This window comes from Cricetulus griseus, assembly GCF_003668045.3.
Source record: "Cricetulus griseus strain 17A/GY chromosome 1 unlocalized genomic scaffold, alternate assembly CriGri-PICRH-1.0 chr1_1, whole genome shotgun sequence".
NCBI classification, from domain to species: Eukaryota; Metazoa; Chordata; class Mammalia; order Rodentia; family Cricetidae; genus Cricetulus; species Cricetulus griseus.
Genome location: NW_023276807.1, coordinates 186,759,933 through 186,778,694, shown reverse-complemented (window position 1 = coordinate 186,778,694; position 18,762 = coordinate 186,759,933). Strand labels below are relative to the sequence as shown.

The window sequence follows — 18,762 nt, the reverse complement described above, 5'->3', positions numbered from 1 at the left end:
GGAAAAGAATTCTTATAACTGGAAGATTATCAGTTTAAGTAGCTAACACCTGTCATGAGCTGGTGCACAAGGTGAACCTTGCTCAGCTTCTCCAACATTGCAGGGAGAACACACCACTGCTTTCATTTTATACCCTATGTGGGTCTTCCCCCCACCCCCGGGGGGTCCCTGCTAAGGGGGGGGTCCCCTTCACAAAGATTTGACCTTCTTGAATGGGATGTGTTCTGGTTTGACATGGAAGCTGTAAGTGGTTTCCAGTTGGCAGCTGGCAGAGTGGCTGGGCACCCAGCAAAGCCTCACAGTGAGTTGTTAAGGGTGGCTTGGCACACTGTTTTGGAGTGTGGGATGACTTCATCAGACCTTCATTACAACTCTGTGATGTGTATGTATTGTTCCATTTCACCCAAGTAGAAGTCAAGGTTCACGGAAACCAATTTTGGACTGAGACAACACATGGCTGGTGAGAGATAGGGCCAAGACTGACCAGGTCTCCTGATGCTGATAGCTCTTTGGACGACCACTGGATGCCTAGAGCCGTGCATCTTTGGGGACCTGGGTTTTGTTCTCAGTCTAGTATCTGGATCCAAAGGGAATCATTGTCCCTCTTTTGGGGCACAGCCCTCCCCAGGCCTGAGAAACAGGATATGGACAATGACAGAGCCTCTGTTTTTCTTCCTCTAGGAGGCCCACTGTGCTCTTGCTGTGTCCCAGACCCCATGGGGCTCTCTTTCCTCCCCACTTATGGCTGCCAGAGTAACCGCACTGCCAGCGTGGCTGCTCTGCGCATGAAGGCCCGAGAGCATTCAGAAGCTGTCCTGCAGTCAGCCAACCTCCTGCCCTCCACCAGCAGCAGCCCCAGCCCTGCCTCCAAGCAGGCACCTCCGGAAGGCAGCCAGGACAAGACCTCCCCAACCAAGGAACAGAGTGAGGGAGAGAAGAGTGTATGAGAGTCCAGAGTAACCAAGCCTGGAGCCCTCCCCATCCCTGCTTCTCTCAGCCTCAGCCCTGTAACTCTGTGAACCACAAGAAGTGGCCACCTCCTCATGGATCTGGCAGGGAAAGTGAGACCTTCAGCCATTTGACACCTGGAGAGTCACTCTAGAATTCTGCTGGAGGGCTGTGGTTGTTCTGGCTTTTCTTGGTGACAGTTCCCAATGGCACTTAGTGGCTCTGGAAACTGCTCTGTGGTGAGGCCCTTGGGTTTCTTGTTTGGTTTTGTTTTGTTTTCCAGGCCAAGAAGCATTGGGGCAAACCATGTTTGTTCACCCCATCACCCTTCTTGAGCTATCTGGGGAGGTCTTGTCACTCCAAGGACTGTGGCATGGATCACCTCTGAAAGATACCAAGGAGTGACATCTCATGACAAGAAACGAGACAGTCATTCTCATATTGTGTAAGAACCACAGAACTGGTAGAATATGTATCCGTTCTCGCTCCCCTCAGCCAGCAACAACCCCCTTTCTCTTGTCTAAAGGTATTAGCTGAGGTTTTGGTTAGGAAGTGACAAAACATGGGTGAGTACACAGTGGTCCTGATGCTGGTGGATTTCCCTGGGCACATCTGGCAGGTCCCAGTCAGACAGCACGTTAGTGCTGTGGCCCCGGGGGCTGCTATCTTGATACCGTGGTGTGGAGCAAATGTGGGTCCCCTGCAACTCGAGTGTCCACTTGCAGGCCCTGCATCTCTACAGAAGAATGGTAAAGAATGGTGGGAAGGTCACCAGTCAGAAAGTAGCTTTGTGGCCTACAAAAGGACAAGAGCCCCTGAAGAGGGAGGAGATCCCCAGGAAGGCCCCTGGAATAACTTATGCACAAGTGAACTGCCCTTTTTTATGTCCCCATCATGCGGAGGGGAATCTGCAGGGCAAGGAGACAGGACTGGCCGATGTGTGAATGCGCAGACAGGAAACCCAGGAAGATGACTCCTTGTGGTGAAATAGAATGGATTCCAAAGGTCCAAATTTCATAGAGATTTCTGCCTCAGTCTAGTGTGGCTGTGTTCTTTCACGTGGATGGTGACCTCGAAGAGATCAAAGGGGAGAGTGCAATAGCATGAGTCCCGCCTGCCTCTCGGTGCTGAAGGGTGGTGGTCTTTGGTGGCTTTTGCTACTGATGTTTCCATGCAAACTGTTACTGCTTTCATGAAGGCTGTTTTCATTTCAGTTGTGATAGTTGAAAGGCTTTGCTTTCAGGCCCTCTGCCTCTCCCTCAACTCTTCAGAAGCCCCTACCCCTGTAATACTCCTAAGTGTATCGTGCCTCACTTACCATTACTGCAACACAGTTGATAGAACACACTGTCTCCTTAAAAAAAAAAAAAAGAAAAGAAAAAGAAAAAAAAAGCAGATCCTTGTTCCTGCTGTATTTTGCTTGTTGAGTACAAAGATGAAGTGATTTGCCAAAAAGCGGCCAAGTCGCTTCCATTTCCCTGTAATTACGAAGGTTTGGTTGAGCAATGTATGCTCCAGCCCTTATGCGCACTAACTCTTCAATCTAATTGTTTGATTAAACTCGTATTTCCTCCAGAAAGGTGCATAAATAAGTGAACTGTTGGGCAAATTAAGAATACTTAACAGCATTGCATCCGAAAAGTAGTTATGCTGATTAAATTTTGTGTCCTTGAGGACTTTCAGGAAATTACTTTTGATCGTCAATAACACAATTAAGTAAACTACACACACATTAGCATGAATAATTGATAAGAAATTATGTATTACCACGAAGCACTGATTTAATAATTCATGACGCGACACTCCAGTGACTGTGCAAAACTGGATAACATTGAAAAGTCTGCCTGACGTTCTGGAAAGAAAGGAAAAAAAGTGAGCGCCAAACCTCTGCAGAGATATCTGAGCACTTAGTTTTGTTGTACAAAGGGAAAAAAGTAACCGATGCATGATATTGTTTCTGTTCGTTTAAACACCTGAATAAATTTAGACTTTAAAGGCTGAATTCTCTTTCTCCTTCCTGGTCCCTACGCTTCCGGGCTGGGTGGAGTCTGTGCTCCCAAATACTCCATTTTGGTCAGCGTGCAAATGGAAATGTTCTTAACGCTTGCAGGAGGAGGACTTGGAAGCCTCAGGCACAAGAACCTTTTAGCAGATGCTGGGGCAGGTTGGAGGCCCCTGTGCCATCTAGAGCTCTCCCTCAGGTCTTAAGGACTCTGGCCACCTGCCCCAGCTTGTCCTCATCAGGGCCATCATTGGTGAAGTGCTCTTTGGGGCAGTTATAGCTGGAGCCCCTGTGGGCTGCCCTGTCTGCAGAAGTTCCTAATGTGACTATAAAAGACATCCAGCTTTGGTCTGGAAAGGAGGTTCAGGCCCCAGGGATTGATTGATGATTGATTAATAACTATTATTAATTTATTAGTTGAAACATTCCAAGAGCATAACATAACGCACTGCAGGTTATGGTAAGAGAGCTTAGAAGCCATTGCAGCCATGACAGGGGCAGTGAGTGGTCAGCCTTGGTCAGCATGACGGTCCTAGGAAGTGGAGCACTAGCTGGGCCACAGGGAGTCATGGTGGGTGACCTGGGTACAAGACACTGGGCCATTCTCAGAAGGCTTCCTCCCTCCTCCAGTTTGCATTTTATTTAGGAATATCCAGTGCAGGGGTCTCTCAACTGGGTAGCAAGAGCTTTATTAGATACCACTGTCTCATCGACTGGGAACTTGACAGGGGCTAATGCATCCCACCATCACACCATCACAATCCACCCATAAGGGAAGTACTGCTTGAGTATAGCCCTAGCTGAAAATCCAAATTCCTAGATGTTCCAAAACCCCAATGCTCTTGAGCACTGACATTACAGAAGTGGAAAATTCCATTCCATACTTCACACACAAGATGACTGAAACAACCATGTATAGGCTATGCAAAGTGTTTACGAAACACCACCCTGTGACTTTGTTTGGCTCCTTTCCCCAAAGCATCTCTGCTATATTTATGAAAAATAAATTCCAGTATCTGAAAACACCTCGAATCTCAAACGCTTCTGGCCACAAGCATCTGAGAGTCTAATCCCCTTTCCCATTTAATGGATATGAAGACTGAGGGCAGGAAGGTTGGACAGCTTCTCTAAAGTGACATTTCCTGGTGAGGTTCAGTGGCAGGAACAGGGGCTCATTATGGAGCACACAGCTGGGCTTAATGGCCCTGATCCTGTCACTAGGGCACAGGTGGTCTGTGAGAGGTGAGTGGCAGAAGCCGGGCAGATGGCAAGTAGGGCAGCTTTGTTGCTTTTCTTGCTGTTTATGGAGTCTGGCTGGAAGGCTTGTGGGAAGGGAGGAGGCCTCCCTGGGTTCTGCCTCCCAGAGCAGAGGCCAGTGCCTTCCCTCTTGGTTTGCCTCTGGGCCAGTGCACTGGCTTCCTGTTGTGTGCAAGTCTGTCTGTGGACAGACCCAGCAGGGATCCCCAGCCCTGATATAGTGAGAGTTCCTGGGCTCCTCAGATGGCTTTTTAGGGTGTTTATCACAAATTAGGCTGGATTCAACCAATATATGAGATGAAACTTTCTGGCTTCACTAGAAAAAGTAAAAAACTCTTGCCAGTTCAGAGTCTTGCCAAGGTACATACACATTTTACCTGTTTGAAATCCCAGCTCTTTTGACTGTGTGGCCCTGACAAGTCATCTAACCTCTCTGTACTTTAGCTCTTATGTAACCATAGCAAAGTGCTTTTGGGGTATTTTGAAGGTGATGATTGGATACATTTCCGAGTGAAGCCTGGTATGGAGAAAGCACAGTGTGAAGACTGGTTTTCTTCCTACCATGCCTTGGAGGTATCAGGGCCTAGCAAGACGTTTCTTAGTTGGAAACCTCATGCCAGGAAGAAAAGGAGGAACAGGAGAGGAAGGAGCTCACCAGACTGCTTTTCTAGTGGAATTCATGGAAGAGCAGGACTTCCAGAAGGAGGCTCATGCTCAGACTTGTACCTGACCCTCAGCACTGAGGGGTGGGAGCAGGGTTCTGGGATAAATGAGGATCCTCGAGTCCATGGTGTTAAGTTGAGTGAGTTGACCATCAAGTCAAAAGGATAACAAGTGATTTTACATGGCTCAGACTCATCCTGGATTTCAGGGGGTCAGGTTATCAAGAACCAAGCAGGCGTCCCACTCCTTTTTGTCTCTGATATCCACCCAGGGCCACACAGCCCATCTGTTTCACCTCTCATCTGTCTCATTCATCTGGACATTGACTGGTCCGTGGTCATTTTGGAGCTTCACCCAGACCACCTGGGTAGTTAGTGGAACTGGTAGTTAGTGGAATGTGGCCAATCAGGACTTCCCAGGTTCCTTCCACCCTACCTGAGGGCAAACAGTTCCTAGGGATCTAGATGCGGACAGGGAGTGTGCATCTCTGGGCAGGCTGTGTTAGAGGCAGGGGAAGGTAGAGTTGTGGTGGAACAAACCACCATAAGGATACATTCTTTATAGAGAGATTTATTTATAAAATGGAAGTTTATTTATTTATTTACAAAATGGAAGTTGAGGGCTCCAGATGAAGCTCAGAGTGCTTGCCTCAAATGCACGAAGCCCTGGGTGCGGTTCCCAGTACTGCACAGGAGTAGGTGTGATAGTGCATTTCTGTCCAGCTCTCAAGAAGTGCCAGTAAAGGATCAGGGCTTCAGGGTTGTCCTCTACTACGCAGCAAGTTCAAAGCCAGCCTGGGCTATTTGATCCACTTAAAAAAGAAAGACAGCACAACTCCAACCCAGGCTCCATTCCACAACACAGGAAATCTACTTCCGCTTGGTATTTTTCATAACAGGACTTGGCCACTGATACAAATCCATACAAGGCTCATGGACTCTGTGGCCACACAACACCCAGCTGCTCCCTTGAGCTGTTCTCATCTGTTCTCAGTCCAGATGGCCCTTCCAATGACAACAAAGCTCTTGCATGGGAGGGTGGACCTATGGAGCCACAGCGCCACCAACAGCTGTTCAATAGAAATCACGTGTGACATACTGGGCCGGCATCTACTCTATTCTGAACAGTGGCCCCATCGTCCCCTCAGTATAAGCTGTTCTCCCTACAGAATCAGGCCATTCCATCTTCTTGATTCAGAGAAATGGCCCTTGTCCCAGCCCTACCCCAGGACTCCCACATTGGAGTTCCCATAGACATTAGCATTCCCACAGGACGGTGGCAGCGCAGGCCTGGGGAAGTAGGTCAGGTCTGAGAATGTGTACTACCTGTGTGACCTTGGGCAACTCAATTCTCCGTTCCTGTCCTATACCGGTGGAGTGACTATTATAACTCTCATTCCCAGCATACACTGTTGTGTGGAGCCAAGGAGATGATGAAGGTACACGCAGCCTCCGAATGGGTCTCAGGAGGACAAGGTCATTGGCAGCTTACTACACTGTCTGAAGCTGCCTCCTGCTGCTTTAGTGTGGCCTGGTGAAATGCAGCCAGCCCAGGATTGGAAAGGAGGCAGAGCCAGGAAGTGAATGGCCCGGACTGTCCCCTGGGCTTTGCCTGCCTTGAGCTCCCCCCCTCCCCCAAGGTCGGGAGGGGCAGGGAGAGGGGCTAAGTGATTCTGTAATGGCCGCATCTGTCAGCAATGGCCAAATGGTTTTTCCAGGAGTCAGTGAGCTAATGACTGCAGCAGGAGAGCGGGTGATCGCTTCTCCTAAGTGGGGCACTTTATCTACAAGAACAGTAGAGCAGCATGGCCCCAGGCTCTGTGACTTCAGAACAGCTGCTCTGCCCACAGCCTGGAATAAGCTCCTTGTTCCTATCAGCTTGTCTCACACCTGCAGCCAGAGGCCAGTCTGCAGGTGGCAGTCAAGGTGGCTAATAAGGGGTGATGAGTAGCATAGCTGGGATCACCTAAGCTTGCCTCCTGGCTGTGTGACTTTGGCAAGTCTCTTGATCTCTCCAAGTCTCAGTTTTCCCATCTGTGAGATGCATCTGGAGGTGTGCAAACCCTGTGCATGGAAACAGCATGCCACACACTGTGCAGTGGGTTCTGTCTCCAAGGGCTACAGAAAACTGCTACTTTTCCAAGGATTGAATGCACTAGAACAAAACAAAATTTATCTTTACTTCATAGTTTTTTAAACTTCTATTTTGCGTGCACATATGTGCCACTGCTCATGTGTGAGTGTAGAGGACAATTTACAGGAGTTCCAGGGATTGAACTCGGGTCCTCAGGCTTGGTAGCACATGTTTTTGCCCACTGAGCTATCTCACTGGCCCAATATTTAATCACTTTTTGGGATAGCATATGAAGAAACTGGTTTCATTATGGCATTTTCTTATGTATGCACTATTAGACTTTTCTTAAATTATCCCACCCCTATTGTCCTCCTCTCTGACCCCCCTTTCCCTGTACCTCCTCTGCTTTGTGTATTCCATCACTTTCTCAGTTCCCCATTCCCTTAGCAATGCTTCTTCTCTTCACACGATCCCCTTCCCAGCTTTAGGACACACATACACAAACATGCGAACACACACAATTTAAAATCTAAGTTCTACATATGAGAGACAATGTGCTATTTGTCTTTTTGAGTCTGACTTATTTAATTTAACAAAATGATTTCCAGTTATATCAATTTTCCTGTAAATGTCATGATTTCCTTTTTCTTTTTAAAATTACTTTTTAGGTTAGCATACGAGTGATGGATGTCATCATGCGTCTTCACACATAGGTCATTACACTGTATTTTCATTCCTTCTCCTTTCTCCTCCATGCACTCTCCCCTCCAGCTGGTTCCTTCTCCCCAGCTCCATCCTTCCCTTTCTTGTTCTTCCGATGATACATGCGTTCTCACCACCCTTAGGATCTCTTCCTCCCTTCTCATAATCCCCTGTCCAGTTCCATAATCTACACACTCACTCACACACGCTCACTCAACCACACACACATTTACACATATACTCACTCAACCACACACACACACTTTTATTTTATTTTTAATCATGTGTAGATGTGTGTAGATATGTTCATGTCGGTGTTCCTGGAGGTCACAGGCATCGGATCCCCTGGCACTGGAATTACAATCAGTTGTGAGCTACCAAGTGTGAGTGGTGGGAACTGAACTTGGGTCCGCTGTAAGAGCAGCACATGCTCCTAACCTCTGTTATACCTTTCCTGTTCAATAATTTAAAATCAAGGTTCTTCCAACCAACCAACCAACCAACCAACCAACCAACCAACCAACCAACCAATCAACCAACCAACCAACCAATCAACCAACCAACCAACCAACCAACCAACCAAACATGGTATTTATCTTCCTGAGTCTGGCTTATTTTGCTTGGCATAATGCTTTTCCGTTGCATCCATTTTCTTGAGAATGCCATGATTTCATTTTTCTTTATTGCCAAATTAGGTACAGATGCCACATTGTCATTATCCATTCATATGTCGATGGACATCTTGGCTAGTCCAGCTCCTGATTATGGTGGAATGTGCAGCAATAAACATGGACGTACAGGTGTGTGGATCTTGACTTAGAGTCACTTCAGCTATCTACCCAAGAATGGCATGGCTGGGTCATATGTTGGTTTTATTTTTAGCCTCTTGAGGAATCCCTACATAGACTTCCACAGTGGCTACACAAGTTAACACTCCTATTTGCAGTGAATAAGGATTCCTTCCCCCACACCCTCTCCAGCATTTGTTGTCATTAGTTTGAACTTTAGCCTTTAATGGCCAAGCTTTCTCTCCAATCTGTCATTTGTTTCTTGATAACTATTTGACTGAGATGAGAGAAAACCTGAAAGCCATTTTACTTTGCATTTCCTAGGTAGTGAAGGTCGGTGAACTCTTTTGCAAATGTTTACTGGCCATTTTCATGTCTTCTTTTGAGAACCATCTATCCAGTTCATTAGCCCACATATTGAATAGATGAACTGTTTTTTGTTTTCTGTGTATGTTCACTTCTTGAAAAACAGCTCATTGGCATAAGCCTGCTATGTAGTTGGCAAAGTGATTTTCCTGTTCTTCAGGCTCCCTTCTGTGCAGAAGCTTTCTATTTTAATAAACTCTCAAGACTGTCTCCTGTGCCTTTTTTTAAAAAACAGAGCTAAGTAGAAAAACTAGCACAGCACTTATACAAAAACAGACATGTAGGTCATTGGAATAGAGTAGAGGGCCTATATTTGGCTTGAACACTCCTGATCTTATCAGACTAGAGGCCACACAGCTATGGTTAGCTGATTTTGACAAAGATGTCAAAAACATATTTTGGAGAAAGGACAGCTTTATCAAAAAACGTTAAGAAAACTGTATTATCACAGTTAGCTGAACAAAACTAGACCCATATCTCTCACCTTTCACAAACATCAGTTCAGGAGGAACCACTGTAGTGGCATAAACCCTGCCTTCATAAGACCCAAGACTCTGCAGCCACTACAGGGAAAACAAAGTATTTCAAAACCAAGTCTCAGGCAAGGAATTCCTGGAAATAAGTCCAATAGAAAAAGTTTTTATTTTATTTGAGAATAATTTTAGACTCATGTAAAATTTGCAGAAACAATACAGTGTTCCTGTGTTCTTTTTACCCATCTCCCCATATAGCAGACTACATAGAATTTGACAGGAAGCTGACACTGGCACTGGTGATCTACACACCTTTGGGGTTTCATCAGTTTTTGCTTGATCTCATTTTGCAGGCTGGGCAACAGCTGGATGATGTACCACTTGTATGTGTAGGTACATGCTCACTGTCCTTCAGCTGGGGTGCAGAACTGCTACATGTCAACCCCACTCCTAGCAACCAGGTCTGTTCCTCATCAATCTGTTTTATTTTGAGACTGTTCTATACAAGGAACTCTGAAGCAGCTATCACCCAGTTTTAAAAAGAGTTAAGCATGGTTTGTGACTCATGGTGATTTAAGACATCAAATACAGCAAGTTGGCATTAACCATACCAGACATTTATTAGTTCAGGTTGCGATCACATAACACCACAAGTTGGATGGCTTAAGCAATAGAGATTTATTTCATCAGTATGGGTCTGGAAGACTAAGATGAGGGTACCAGTGGATTGATCCCTCTACAGCTTGTAGATGATCTTCTTAGGTCTCCATGTGGTCAGTCCTCCTTGTGCATGCATGAAGATGAGTAAGAAGAGGGCAGAGAGAGGGTGGAAAGAGTTCTATCTCCATTGCCTTTTGTGGGGACATTAATTCTATCAGATCTGGGCTCTATTTGACCTTAATTTCTCCCTTGTAACCCCATCTCCCAATGCAGCTAGACTTGGCGGGTAGGGCTTTAACATGCATTTTTGAGGAGATAAATATGCAAGAATATTTGGCTATAGGTATGTGCCAGATTTAGCTTATGAATTCACCTGCTGCTGGTTACTGGGTTACCCCTGCCTTTTGTGTATAGCACTGTTAGAAACACAGTTGTGCAAATATTTGTTCAAGTCTTTGCTTTTACATCTTGGATGTATATCCATAGGTAGGATTACCAATCTCATGGTAGCTCTCCTTTTACTCATGTGAGGGAACACCATATCACATTCCATTTTGGCCACACCCTCTTCTATACCTTCCAGCAATGCACAAGGGTTCCAGTTTCTCAGTATGCTTATCACACTTGTCATTTGTTTTATTTTTAAAGTGTTCATGCTAATGGGTGTTACTTTGAGTGGTATTTCCAAATGATTAGTGATGTTGATTGGAGGAAATTATTTTCAATGTGGAAAAAGCTTAGCTAATGGGGATCCTGAAAGTGTGAAGCAGAAGAATGCAAAATTGACTGTGGTGTTGTCTTATTAATATTTTGGAACAATTTATCAAGAGGAGATACAATGCCAGCCTGCTTGCCTTGGCAAAGCAATCTGTAGTGTATTGGAAGCTTAACATAAGGCCTTGTGAACTTTCTTTGAACTGGGTCCTTCAGCTCCCATTGACTTGCACAGTAAGAAGGGCATTGCCATGCGTCTCTCCTCTGCCCTTCTTCCTCAGAATCTGCATGTTGGCAGAGATGTGTGTGTGTCGACATGTTCTCCTTTCAAGCAAAAATTTGCATGCCTTCCATACTATTTGGTCTTTTCTTTTTTCCCCTCTGAAGCATGTAATTTGGGAAGCGCTCCCTGTCCTCATGTGTGGTTCTTTGGCAGCTCATTTATAATTAATGTGACTCTATTCCCTCTACCACTACATTCTGCCTCTAGGTAAGTTGTGATGTGGACTCTTCCATTGTTCATTCCTCACTGATGAGCCCGGTGTTCTCTGTCCATTGAGCCCTGGTGAGAGCGCAGTAGTGTGTAACAGCAGTATGCCCAGTGACTTTCATTTGTTCCCTCTTTGCAGGTGTGTGTGTGTGTGTGTGTGTGTGTGTGTGTGTGTGTGTGTGTGTGTTCATGTGTGTGCACACATGTGTGTGGAGGCCAGAGGGTGGATGTCTTCCTCAATCTTTCTCTACTTTAATTAATTGTGTGTGTGTGTGTGTGTGTGTGTGTGTGTGTGTGTGTGTGTGTGTGTGCATGTATGTGTGCTTTCATGTGTGTGCCTGCCTGTGACCATGTGTGCACAAGGAGGCTAGAGAACAGCACAGAGAGTCCTGCACTATCACTGTCTGCCCTAGTCCCCTGAGATAGGGTCTCTCTTTGAGCAAGCCCCAACGATTCTCCTGCCTCTGTCCCCCAACAGCACTGGAGTTAAATGTCCAGCTTTTAATGTGAGTTTTGGGATTTGAACTTAGATCCTCATGCTTTTATTTAATGAGCCACCTTCCCAGCCCTCCACCTTGTTTTTGAGACAGATCTCTCATTGAACCTAGAGCTCCCTGATTTTGCTGTCCTGGCTGACTAGTGAGGTTCAGGGATCATTCTGTCTCCATCTCCACAGTTCTGGGACTGGGAGTACCTCTGTGTGTGTGTGTGTGTGTGTGTGTGTGTGTGTGTGTGTGTGTGTGTGTGTATAGAGTCATTATATCCAGATGCAAAGTGTCTGAGGTGACAGATATGCCCATCACCCCAATCTCACCCTCATATTTGGTATCATGTATGGAACCATGGCTCCCATAAATATGTGTAATCAATATGTGTCATTAAAATTAACGTAAGAAAAATGATGCTAATTTTAAAAGTAGTCAATACTGCTAAGTGAAGGGAACAAAGGGATTGGGTAGATGACAGAGGGAAGGGAACAGTGGAGAACACAGGCTGGGGCACATGACGAGGGGCTTGGTGAGTCAGGGAACCAGTCTTGGAAAAACCTATGAGGGGAGGCAGGAGTGTTGAGGGGTATCAAGGTTGCTGTGACTATGAAACAGAGGTTATCCATGGTGTTGTCCACCTGCTGGCACGGTGCCAGGTCCTCTTTCCCTGCCAATCATGATGTGCTTGTAAAGCTGGTGTCTTACTTCACTCTGCACTGCTGTAATGAAATACCTGGGACTGAGTAATTTATCAAGAACAGCAATTTATTGGTTCATGATTGCACAGACTAGGAGGGTAAATTCAGGATCAGGGAGCCTGGTCTGGTTTTATGAAGTCAGAAAACCTCACACTATATGTGAGTCAGGGTTCTTTCTTTCTTTCTTTCTTTCTTTCTTTCTTTCTTTCTTTCTTTCTTTCCTTTTTTTCCAATTTACATTTTATTGGTTACTACTTTTTTCCAGATTTTTTTATTTGAATTAGAAACAAGATTGTTTTACATGACAATCCCAGTTCCCTTCTCCCTCCCATCCTCCCCTACCACCCCTCCCAACTAAAACCCTACCTATCACATATTCTTTCTGCTCCCCCTGGATGGTGAGGCCTTCCATAGGGGGTCATCAGAGTCTATCATATCCTTTGGGATAGGGCCTAGGCCCATCCCCATGTGTCTTAGCTCAGGGAGTATTCCTCTATGTGGAATGGGCTCCCAAAGTCCACACCTATGCTAGGGATAAGTACTGAACAACTGCAGGAGGTCCCGTAGATTTCCAAGGTTTCCTCAATGAAATCCATGTTCCTGGGGTCTAGATTAGTCAGGGTTGTTTCTTAACAAGCCCTCTCTTGTAATAAGGACATTAATTTACCCACAAGGCCCCTCTCATCACCCTCTCCCCATTGCAAGGGAGATTAAGTTATAAACACAGGAGGATTGTGACACACATACAGGTCAGAGGATCGGCTTTTATTTTATTTTCTTTGGAAAAAAATGGACTCACAGCTTTGAGTTACTTATCCAGAGTCCAACAGCCAGAATTCCTACCTGGAGCAGGTAGTACCCAAAATCCAACTCCCCTCCTTCCTGCTACTACTGGTCCACAGGGAAGACAGCCATGACAGGGCCCTGCTAGGAACCCTCCAGCCTTAGGAGTGGAGAGAAATTTCTGCTATCTGCAGTGCAGACTGGAATAGAGTCTGCTTGGAGCACAGGGACCTCATCCCTGCCCATTCTGAAGCAGATGGCTGGCTCCCCACCCTTCCTGGCTGCTCCTGAGCTCCTGAGCTGCATTGACAGCAGGCTGACTGTCCCCTGCATGAAGCACGGGCAGAACTTCCTGGGCTGTGGGATGCAGTGCATTACTGGCCCAGAAATATCTGGCAATTGGTGTGGCAATATCGCTGCCAGACAGATGTGTATCCATCAAACGTGTAAGAAATGAGTAACTGTATGGCAAGTCTTTGAGGTAATTTCCTTGTAGAATATTTGATCTGCATGAGAAATCGAGTTGGTTTAAAGGCATTGGGGTGCTGAGACTATGAAGCCCAGGCCCACTGAGGATGAAGAACTGCAGATGGAGAAGTGAGGGGACCCCGCTAACAGAGAGGTATGTCTCCCTCTCTACATCCCAGGAGCTGCAGTGTGGTGCTACACCTAGTAAGTCAGGTAGGTGCCAGCATGCTATAGTTCATTTGCTAAAGGCTTGATTAGGTCTTTTAAAGCAGGGCCTGGTGGCATCATTGGCTCACTCACTGAAGGTGTTTCTTTAAAGAACATTACGGGACCCCAGATTCCAGAATTTCTGTCACCTGTTCCTTATGAACCTGCTTCCTCTCAGACACATGCTTCTGCAAAGGTATATGGCCTTTGTCAGAACAATGGGGCTATTGCATTTTGACTTGATTCTCTAGGACAACAGTCAAAGTAAACCTCTTTACTTTATAAGCAGTCTGTGCCAGGTGTTTTGTCATAGTCGTGTAAAGCTGGTTAATAACACACATTAGGAGACTCCTTTTTGATACTTCCCCCTTCCCCAATCCTCTTTCCCTCCCTTCTCTCCCTTGATTTAACTTTCTTGGACTCTAGGACTCTTGGACTTGGTGACCCCACTCCGCCTTATCTTATTGTCTATCAACCCAGTACCTATAGGGCTGTGGCAGATAGCCTCTAAGGCGACCTGAGCGATCCCGGCTTCCTGTATAATCCCTTCCTTTTGAATGTACACTGGATTGAGCAATTCAAGAATGTGGGATCCTGGGAGAAGATGGCAGCTCCCTGGTTGGATGCAGGCTATAGCTCTGTCCTGGATGGTTCGGTAGGGATAGAGGGGGGAGGAGCAGCTGCATGCCACCAGACAGGAACTGAAAGGCCTCAGGTCCCACAGTCCTAGAAGAATGGAAACCCATTTGGGTAAGGCTAGAAGTGGCCCATTTCGAGCCCCCTTTGAGGGCCTTACCCTACCTGGGGAGTGGAGAGGGGATGGCTAGGGGCAGGTGGGATGTTGGGGGGGGAGGGGAGGGAGAGGGAGAAGGGATTGACATCTGAAGCAAGCTTGTTCCTAATTTGAACTAATAAAATAAAATAAAATAAAATAAAATAAAATAAAATAAAAAAGAAGTGCCCCGTTTCCTAGTGGTCTTTTGGCAACCCAGCAGCCTAAGCGCTTGAGCTTCAGGTTAATTTGTTATGCAACAGCAGGGTGGGGGCCACTTCCACCCAGCATCCCTTAGCCTTGGCACAGAGCTAACTGAAAGTGGCTGCTGAGTGATGCCCTGCCATGGAGAGATGCTAGCACCTCTCCATGTTAAGTCACAGCAGGAGCTACCTTCCCTTCTCTCCCTAGCACCATCTCCTAACATCAAATTTTCAGAGTACAGGGGTTAGACCTGGGAACGAGCAAGTGGGACCATCTTGGTCCAGGCGTAGGGCCAGGGTCTAGAGCCTCCTGGTGGCAGACATTGCCCAGTGGCCACCTTTCAGCACACCGCTGTGTGCCATGTTAAGAGAGTTTGATGGCTTCCATGGGGTGGAGAGGCTGGGGTACCCTTTCCTTTGCTATGGACTTGGGATCACTGTGTGTTTTATTAATAATACATGCCTGGCTGTGCAGCCTGTGAGCACGGGTTCATCTCTCAAGTCTAATTGTTCTGTCGGCGTGCCTCCCGTAGATGCATCATTTCATCTCTGTTCTTTATTTAGCAGTTTTATTGCCAGCAATTAGTAATGGCATCAGTCGGAGTCCCTCTTTATGGGAAGATTCATCTCTGTTTACTCAGTGGGATGCTTTTGGAGCGAGGGAGCTTGCTGGGGTAGATTTGGCCCCTCACAGACTTCCTTTATCATCACAGTGCCTTCCAAACTAGGGGCTTCTCTTGTCAAGATTCATCCCCATCCTCCTGGCTGGGCTCAGATGTCCCTCAGGCTGGCCTCTGTTTCATGTCCACCAGGAGGCGTCAGTAGACACTTTTTCTTTCTCCTGTAGCCCCTTAGGAACTGAACACCTGACCCCCTGAGTTTGCCTTCTTGCTTTCCCCAGCACTATCTGCTAGTATCAAACTCTTCAGAGCTCTGTTCTGGGAAGATGCTCCTGAAATAGATCTGGGGTGAGAAGTTTGTCTTTGTCACCAAACCAACTAAGAATACCCATTGCTTATCCCTCCATTGCTGTGACTCTACTCATGAGCCAAGGATGGACCTTCCTTACTTTCAGTGACTATGATCTTCACTTGAAGTGGCCCTCAGTGACAGTGATGACTCCGGAAATCAAAGTCTACATAACTCAAAGCTAGGTCCAAGGCTTGCAGCTACATTCTAACTGACCCGTGGCCCATTGGTGAAGGTGTGGATAGTGTGTGGAGAGCTTCAGAATGAGGTAGACTGGCTGTGGGGTTTGGGAGGCAAGTAGATAGAGTCACTCTGCTTATGAAGAAGGTTAGATGACAACAGTGTGGTCCAGCCCTCCATGCAGGATGCCCACCCAGCCAAGTATGTCTCTGGAGTGGTTCTAAAGTCTCTCCTTTCAGAACTCCTCTCTAGGTCTTCTCACCCTGGTGCAGTCTGCATGGATGGCCTGGAGGATCCTGGGTGTAGGAATGCAGGGCAGTGTTTGTAGTTGGAGCTGCCTGCTGTGGGAGCTCCCAGTTGCTCTATGGCTAAATACAATAACTTTGGTGTGTCCTGAAATATTTAGACTTTAGATTGTTCTTCAGTACAACAGACACAATAGCTATCCATTGACAGGGGTTTTATTATACCAGTAGAAAGTGAAATCAGCCCTGAATGAAAGGTAGGCTGGCTGAGCAGAGCTTATATAGTAGCATCAACTCCTGTCCTTGAGTGCTCTTGGACAGTTCTCTTACTCACAAGCTGCTTCTTCCAGATGTTGATCTCAGGGATGAAGGGCACTTCTCCTTTAACCCCAACACAGAGATTCCATCTTTTCCTTACTCCCAGTAGCATGATATGCCCTAGTAGAAATCAATTAGAATGATCTGGTATCTATTGCTGAGTTGCAAGGCATACCAAGAACTAGTTAAGACAATACTAGTGTCTGATGCCAATCAGGGAAATGGTGGGCCCTTCTTTGATCTCATGGGCCTGTGAGTCAGGAATGGTTCTCTTAATGCTTCTAGTTCTAGAATTTTTCCTTGTTCTTTTTTAATAGAGAATTTTATATCAAGTAATCCCGTTCCCTCCATCTCCAGTTGCCCTCCACTCCCCACTTTCCCACTAAATTTCATGTGCTCTATTTTTCTTTTCTTTTTTGTTTTATTGAGCAGTGCATTTTTTACCTACTTTCCTTCCACTCTCCCCTCTGTTCCCCACACTTCTAATTTACTCAGGGGATCTTGTCTTTCTTCCCCCTTTCTAGGTGGATCCATGTGTTTTAGGGTCCTTTGTTACCTAGGTTCTTTGGGTTTGCTTTATGTCTAATATCCACTTATGAGTAAGTACATATTATGTTTGTCTTTCTGGGTCTGGATTACCTCACTAAGGATTTTTTTTTTAGTTCCATCCATTTGCTGCAAATTTCAAGATATCATTGTTTTTTTATGGCTGAGTAGTGACTCCATTGTGTAAATGTACCACATTTTCTTTATCCATTTTTTGATTGAGGGGCATCTAGGTTGCTTTCAGGTTCTGGCTATTATAAATAATGCTGCTATGAACATAATTGAGCAAATGTCCTTGTGGTGTGAGTATGCATCCTTTGGGTATAAGCCCAAAAGTGGTATTGCTGGGTCTTGAGGTAGATTGATTCCCAATTTTCTGACAAACCACCATAGTGATTTTTCCAAAGTGGCTGTACAAGTTTGCATGCCCACCAGCAATGGAGAAGTGTTCCCCTAACTCCACATCCTCTCCAGCATAAGCTGTCATCGGTGTTTTTGATCTTGACTATTCTGACAGGAGTAAGATGATATTTCAGTGTTGTTTTGATTTGCATTTCTCTGATGGCTAAGGATGTTGAACAATTCCTTAAGTGTCTTCCGGCCGTTTGAGATTCCTCTGTTGATATTTCTCTGTTTAGATCTGTACTCCATTTTAAAAATGAGATGATTTGGTCTTTTGTTGTCTAGTTTCTTGAGTTCTTTGTATATTTTGGAAGTCAGCCCTCTGTAAGATGTGGGGTTGGTGAAGGTCCTTTCCCATTCTTTAGGGAGCTGTTTTGTCTTGTTGGCCTTTACAGAAGCTTCTCAGTTTCAGGGGGTCCAATTTATTAATTGTTGCTATCAGTGTCTATGCTACTGATGTTATATTTAGGAAATGGTCTCCTGTGCCAATTCCCTCAAGGCTACTTCCCACTTTCTCTTCTATGAGGTTCAGTGTGGTTGGTTTTATGTTGAGGTTGTGATCCATTTGGAGTTGAGTTTTGTGCATGGCGATTCAGTTGAACATTGTTCAATTTCCATGAGATTGTGGGTTTTCTGCAGTTAGTGTTGTTGTTGAATTCTAACTTTAAGGCATGGTGATCTGATATGATACAGGGGGTTATTCCAATTTTTAAAATATCTGTTGAGATTTGTTTTGTTAGCAAGTATGTTGTCAATTTTAGAGAAGGTTCTATGAGGTGCTGAGAAGAAGGTGTATTCTTTTGTGTTTGGGTGGAATATTCTATAGATGTCTGTTAAGCCCATTTGATTCATAACATCTGTTAGTTCCTTTATTTCTCTGTTATGTTTCTGTTTGGTAGACCTGTTCAGTGGTGAAAGTGGGGTGTTGAAGTCTCCCACTATTAGTGTGTGGGACTTGATGTGAGATTTAAGCTTTAGTAATGTTTCTTTACAAATGTGGGTGCCCTTGTATTTGGGGCATAGATGTTCAGAACTGAGACTTCATCTTGATGGATTTTTTTCTGCATTGAATATAAAATATCCTTCTTCATTTCTTTTGATTACTTTTAGTTTGAAGTGTGTTTTGTTAGATATTAGGATAGCTACACCAGCTTGTTTCTTAGGTCCATTTGATTGGAAAATCTTTTCCAAACACTTTACTCTGAGGAAATGTCTGTCTTTGGAGTTGAGGTGTGTTTCTTATATGCAGCAGAAGAATGGATTCTGTTCTCATATCCATTCTGTTAGCCTGTGTCTTTTTATAGGAAAATCGAGTCCATTGATATTGAGGAATATCAATGACCAGTG

General features: G+C 45.5%; 1 protein-coding gene across 1 annotated transcript in view; it reads left to right on the top strand.

The window, feature by feature from the left end:
* Window positions 1–2,267, top strand: part of Drgx (dorsal root ganglia homeobox) — a 29,632-nt gene extending 27,365 nt beyond the window's left edge. Inside the window, exon 6 of the mRNA XM_027389338.2 lies at window positions 682–2,267. Coding sequence (XP_027245139.1) covers window positions 682–947 — 266 coding nt within the window. The 3' untranslated portion in view covers window positions 948–2,267. The remainder of the gene's footprint in view (window positions 1–681) is intronic.
* Window positions 2,268–18,762: the final 16,495 nt, after the last annotated feature.